The 5844-nt window shown below is 37.3% G+C and overlaps 1 protein-coding gene across 1 annotated transcript in view; it reads left to right on the forward strand.

Annotated features, from left to right (window-relative positions):
* Nucleotides 1-5844, forward strand: part of LOC107728760 (gem-associated protein 5-like) — a 21232-nt gene that overhangs the window by 9565 nt on the left and 5823 nt on the right. Inside the window, exons 10-20 of the mRNA XM_016539041.1 lie at nucleotides 1038-1120; nucleotides 1437-1573; nucleotides 1649-1722; nucleotides 2234-2415; nucleotides 2634-2773; nucleotides 2974-3025; nucleotides 3322-3540; nucleotides 3678-3794; nucleotides 4273-4395; nucleotides 5285-5380; nucleotides 5496-5633. Coding sequence (XP_016394527.1) covers nucleotides 1038-1120; nucleotides 1437-1573; nucleotides 1649-1722; nucleotides 2234-2415; nucleotides 2634-2773; nucleotides 2974-3025; nucleotides 3322-3540; nucleotides 3678-3794; nucleotides 4273-4395; nucleotides 5285-5380; nucleotides 5496-5633 — 1361 coding nt within the window. The remainder of the gene's footprint in view (nucleotides 1-1037; nucleotides 1121-1436; nucleotides 1574-1648; nucleotides 1723-2233; nucleotides 2416-2633; nucleotides 2774-2973; nucleotides 3026-3321; nucleotides 3541-3677; nucleotides 3795-4272; nucleotides 4396-5284; nucleotides 5381-5495; nucleotides 5634-5844) is intronic.

Below are 5844 nucleotides of genomic sequence, written 5' to 3' on the forward strand. Positions count from 1 at the left end.
AATGGTGAGGAATCAGCCCAGAACTACACAGGAGGATCTTGTCAGTGATCCCAAGGCAGCTGGGACCATAGTCACCAAGAAAACAATTGGTAACGCGCTACGCCATGAAGGACTGAAATCCTGCAGTGCCCGCAAGGTCCCCCTGCTCAAGAAAGCACTTGTACAGGCCCGTCTGAAGTTTGCCAATGAACATCTGAATGATTCAGAGGAGAACTGGGTGAAAGTGTTGTGGTCAGATGAGACCAAAATCGAGCTCTTTGGCATCAACGCAACTCGCTGTGTTTGGAGGAGGAGGAATGCTGCCTATGACCCATCTTGAGTGAGAACCTCCTTCCCTCAGCCAGGGCATTGAAAATGGGTCGTGGATGGGTATTCCAGCATGACAATGACCCAAAACACACGGCCAAGGCAACAAAGGAGTGGCTCAAGAAGAAGTACATTAAGGTCCTGGAGTGGCCTAGCCAGTCTACAGACCTCAATCCTATAGAAAATCTGTGGAGGGAGCTGAATGTTCGAGTTGCCAAACGAAAACCTCGAAACCTTAATGAGTTGGAGAGGATCTGCAAAGAGGAGTGGGACAAACTCCCTCCTGAGATGTGTGCAAACCTGGTGGCCAACTACAAGAAACGTCTGACCTCTGTGCTTGCCAACAAGGGTTTTGCCACCAAGTACTAAGTCATGTTTTGCAAAGGGGTCAAATACTTATTTCACTCATTAAAATGCAAATCAATGTATAACTTTTTTTGAAATGCGGTTTTCTGGATTTTTTTGTTGTTATTCTGTCTCTCACTGTTCAAATAAACCTACCACTAAAATTATAGACTGATCATTTCTTTGTCAGTGGGCAAACGTACAAAATCAGCAGGGGTTCAAATAATTTTTTTCCCTCACTGTATGCAAGATATTCAATATAAAAAAATATAATACTTTTAGTATGACCCAAGGGCATTGGTATTCTATTAAAGTTTTGATTGGATTGAATTGAATTGAATTTGATTTAATTTAAATGTAATTTCATTATTTGTTTTCACACACAGGCCACCTCAAATCTCAAGCACTTACCACCACAGAACCGTCTATTCCCTCTCATGGGGCCCTCCTGTGCCGCCCATGTCTTTTGGTAAGTTAATTCATAAAACGCACACATAACCACATAGGCCAGTAAACACTGAACTTAGAGTGGCACCAAGAACAATCCATCAGAAATAAGTGATGCCCAGCTCCTCTTTTTAACGCTTACTTTCGCTCTGTCGAGTTTGTTGGATAATCAAGGAATGAAAACTTAATTTCACCTCACCGCTGAGAAATCACACATTCATCATTATATCCATCTCTGATGCTCAAGGGGGTGGAGATAATTGCTTTTATTTGTTCAGAGGGGTATGAACAATAATAATATTGATGTTGTGGCTAATAATTATGTGTGTGTGGCTCAGGGGGATCAGGAGACAAGCCGTCCTACAGCTTATACAGCTGTGCTGGAGAGGGGGTCATCTTCCAGCACGACCCATGGAAACTCTCAGGGGAGGCCAGTAACATTGACAAACTCATCCGAGACACCAACAACATCAAAGTAAGATGAGAAATCATTTGTTCATATTTGTCGTTATGTATATTTATCCAAATAAAATATTATTCTGTTATTCAGCACAAGATCCCCCCCCACACAGACCTCAGCTGGAAGCCGGATGGCAGTGTTTTGGCCATTGGAAATGAAGATGGGTAACAATGTTGATCAAAACTATTTCCTCTTCCTCAAGTAAAAAGTTGTTTAATTGTATTGATCAATCTCTAAATCATTTAATAATCTAGATCAGTGGTAATTTAGATCAGACCACATTCCTGGAAACCCCCCCCCAGCACTGCACAATGTATAATTTATAAAACGAGAGAAAATTTATGTTAATTTATAAAACATGAGATGTTATGAATATAGTGGTATACACTAATGTTTGGGGTCAGATTTATTCATTTATTTATTTACTTATTTTGTTTGTTAATATAATGTTTCTCCACATGGCTTTGGTTACATGAAAAGAAAAATCATTTTAGGGGTGGAGAAATGCAATATTATGAATGCAACCATTTGTTTTTCTTTAGATGAATAGCACAGATGAATCATGCACAATTTGATTTCATGTTGTCTTTAAATATGAAATGTATCTTATGCAATAATTTAGAATATTATGTATCAAAGAAAGTTTGTCTCACTCTATAAGGGTTTTTGTTTTAGGTCTATAGAGGTATTAAAGGCTCCCATGCTGAAGCTCTTGTGCACAGTGCAGCAGCATCATAAGATAATTAATTCACTGCGCTGGCACCATGAACACTCGTCTCAGAATGAGCTGCAATATCTGCTGGCGTCCGGGTCCACTAATGCCATAGTCTATGTCCATGACCTAAAGAGCGCCATAGGTGAGAATCGGCTCTTCATCCTTGTTTGATTGTTTTTGTATCTATCCTTGTTGGCTATTCAATGCATACAGAAAATTCACATAGTACATAAGTATACATACCAGTGCACAGAACATAATATACTACTACGGGTATAGTAAGAATAGTATGATAGTATGGTATTCCGAGCATAGCCAGTGAATGTGCATGTTTTTCTCATTGGGCTTTTTCTGTTACAGAAACTCCATCAGAGATTCCAGTGCTGATGACTGAATCTTTCAGAACTCTCTCTGGTCACACCAACAAAATCACCAGCCTAGCCTGGAGCCCCCATCACGATGGCCGTCTGGTGACAGTGTGTTATGATGGAACTGCTCAGGCAAGTTACACTTTTTTGCTAAAAGTGATCAAAAAATAAAGAACAACTTATTTCCCAGTAATATAATGGAAATTAAGGTTATTTTATCTGGACATTTCATGAAAATATAATGAATAATATTGTGTTTTGGATTATCCAGTTTTAAGTTTGATTAGTGTGGCTTGTCCTAATAAACTAATAATTTTTAATGATTTTCACAGGTGTGGGATGTGCTGAAAGAAGAGCCGGTATGTAACTACAGGGGTCATTCAGGCCATTAACCCCCAAGGTTCGTTTTGACCTTTTTTTTTCTTTAGTGCAACACAAAAGAAAGTTTTATGTAATTTTAAAATTGTAATTATTTGGGTCAGGGATGTGGTACAGTGGTTAAGTGCTCATATGGGAGCCACAGGTTCGAGTCTGGCCTGTGCCATTTCCCAGTAATTGCGCTGTTTCACCTTAAAAGAGCCAAAACTTCTAAAATGAATAAATATAAAATTATATACTTATAAGATATATAAATAACTTTAATCATTAACTATACGCATACCTTTATTGTTTATCAACAGGTAAGAAACGTGTTGAGATGGAGAAAAAGAGAGGACCTCAGAAAAAGTCCAAGAAGAAAAAGGCGGCACCAGAAAAACGAGGGATGAAGGCGGAAGAAAGGGAATTGCCTTTAGGTGAAGAAATTAAAGGAGCAGCAGGCAGTGGAGCAGAAGAGGGCCAATCAGAAAATGACAAGGAGGAAGAGGAGAGGGAGAACACAGACGGTCCATCCGTCACAGGTAACGGCCCGTCTTTCTTGCTTTCATCTCTCGCGGTCTCTTCCGCTTCCTCTCGCTTTTGTGCTTCCAGCGCAGTCTTTGAAATGTCACTCCGGTTGTCTGGGTGTGATGAATAACCTTTATCATTTGGGTCACAGGCTGGTACAGAGAGATCAGTGTGGACACACGTGGCATTGAGAGGGTTCAGAATGGAGAAAGGTTCAGTCATGCAGTTAAAAGGGAGGTCAAAGAGGAGAAGAAAAGAGAGAAATCAGGTCAGTTTCTGCTCTGTCTGTGTGTAGTCAATATATTTTTCTTATTACCGCAACTTACTCTTGCTTTTTTTTTTAAACATGTATCATGCAAAAAAATAAATAAATAAAATGGATAGTTCAGATTCTGAATTGATTGTAAAATGCAGCTAAATAAATGCATTTATGACCGCACATTACATAATGATTGCAACTTGTTGATGCATTGCTTGGCAACTGTAATGGCCGGTTATTATTATAATTATTATCGTATTGAACAATTAGTATTATTGTTATTAACAACAATATTAGTTAATTATTAATTTAATATTCATTCGTTAATTTAATACTTAATCAATTTAAATAAGTAAATTAAACCGGTGAAAAAATAAATAAATAACCTACGGTGTTATGTGACATTGACATCAAACCTGTTTTAAGAAATCAAAAACATTGGAAAGGCTGTTATGGTATTTTGTTTACATAATTTTGTTTATTTTAGATCTGTCTTTAAAAAAGAGAAAGCCACGCTCCATTCTCCCGCTGAGTACTTCTATGGATCACCGACCCAAAGAGGAACTTCAACAGGACTGTCTGACACTGGCAGCTGTAAGATACTCACATGGTAAGTCAGGAGCCCAACATCAGTCTTAAGAACATGTATATAAAACATTAACCCATCTTTTGAATATAAGCATATTCTAAGTTTTTATTAAATTGAAATTAGTAAATCTCTGAAATGTTTACTGTGGTATAATACTGCAGTTGTAATGGTGAGACATTTTCTGTCTCAGAAAAGGCTTGTTCTTCTGTGACAAGGCAGTTTATAGGTTAATCAAATGTGATTTATGAAATTTCAGAAATATCATTACCAAAAAAATTTAAAATGTTGTTTTGGCCTTGTGCCATAGCAGTACCATGGTATTCTATGATTTTCCATAGACTGTCATTTTTGACTTGTCTTTTTTTTCTTCATCTTCTCTTTTAAATGTAAAGTCTCTTATGCTTTCCAATCTCCATTTCTTGTAAGGTGCAATATTGTAAAATATTATTACAATTTAAAATAACTTTTTCTATTTTAAAATGTAATTTGTTGCTGTGATGACAGCAGCCATTACAAAAAAGCAAAACTTTGATGAATAGAAACTTTAAAAAAAAAAAGCATTTTTTAAAAATAGAATCTTTTGTAACATTTTTTATGTCTTTACTGTCACTTTTGATCAGTTTAATGCGTCCTTGCTGTATATAAAAGTATTTATTTCCTTCAAAAAAATCTTACTGACACCAAACATTTGAACTGTGGTATAAATGGTCAATATGAAAATCATTAATTTCTATATATCAAATTACCATAGTAATACTATCAGATATCGTAGTACTGGCCCAGCACTTTTTATAAGAAATATTTGCTTGTCTTCTCATGTAGAGCTCAGTTTGAACTGCTGCAGTGTCAAAATGAGAGGAAACAAGTAGTTACAATGCATAGTGCATTTCCTTTCCCTTCTGCTCCTCAGGGCAAAGCGGAACATGTGTTACAGGATCTGGAGATCATATTCAGCTTGGCCTGTTCACAGACAGGGATGCCCTCTACAGGATGTTTCAGGAGGAAGGTGAGTCGGGCACAGAAAGAGCTGAACCCAGTGTAGGGTAGTGTCAATATCTGAGGTGAATCATGGAGTCACTGATTTGGAATCAGTATTAAGTTCATGCTGATGTTTTGAACAGAGGAGAGCCACGTGGAGGCTGGTCATTATGACTCAATGGTGTATCTGAGGCTGTGGAAAGGAGATCTGATTGGAGCAATAAATCTTGCTGCGGAGAAAGGAGAACTGACTGACCATCTCCTCAGTTTAGCTCCAATGGGTAAGATGTCTGGCAGTATTATGGCTGCTGAACAAAGTTTTACTTTATCTGTAAGCGAAAAAAGTAACAATAAAAATAATTATTATTCATATGTATTTTTAAATGAATGGGAAATGTTTGGGTTATTCAAAATTGTAAAAATGACATGCAGACAATGTTGTGGGGTAAAAAATATTAAAAGTCAAAAATGTCTAGGGAGTGTAACTGTTAA

The sequence above is a fragment of the Sinocyclocheilus rhinocerous genome, unplaced genomic scaffold (genome assembly GCF_001515625.1).
Source record: "Sinocyclocheilus rhinocerous isolate Xijiao unplaced genomic scaffold, SAMN03320098_v1.1 scaffold2322, whole genome shotgun sequence".
Classification (NCBI taxonomy): domain Eukaryota; kingdom Metazoa; phylum Chordata; class Actinopteri; order Cypriniformes; family Cyprinidae; genus Sinocyclocheilus; species Sinocyclocheilus rhinocerous.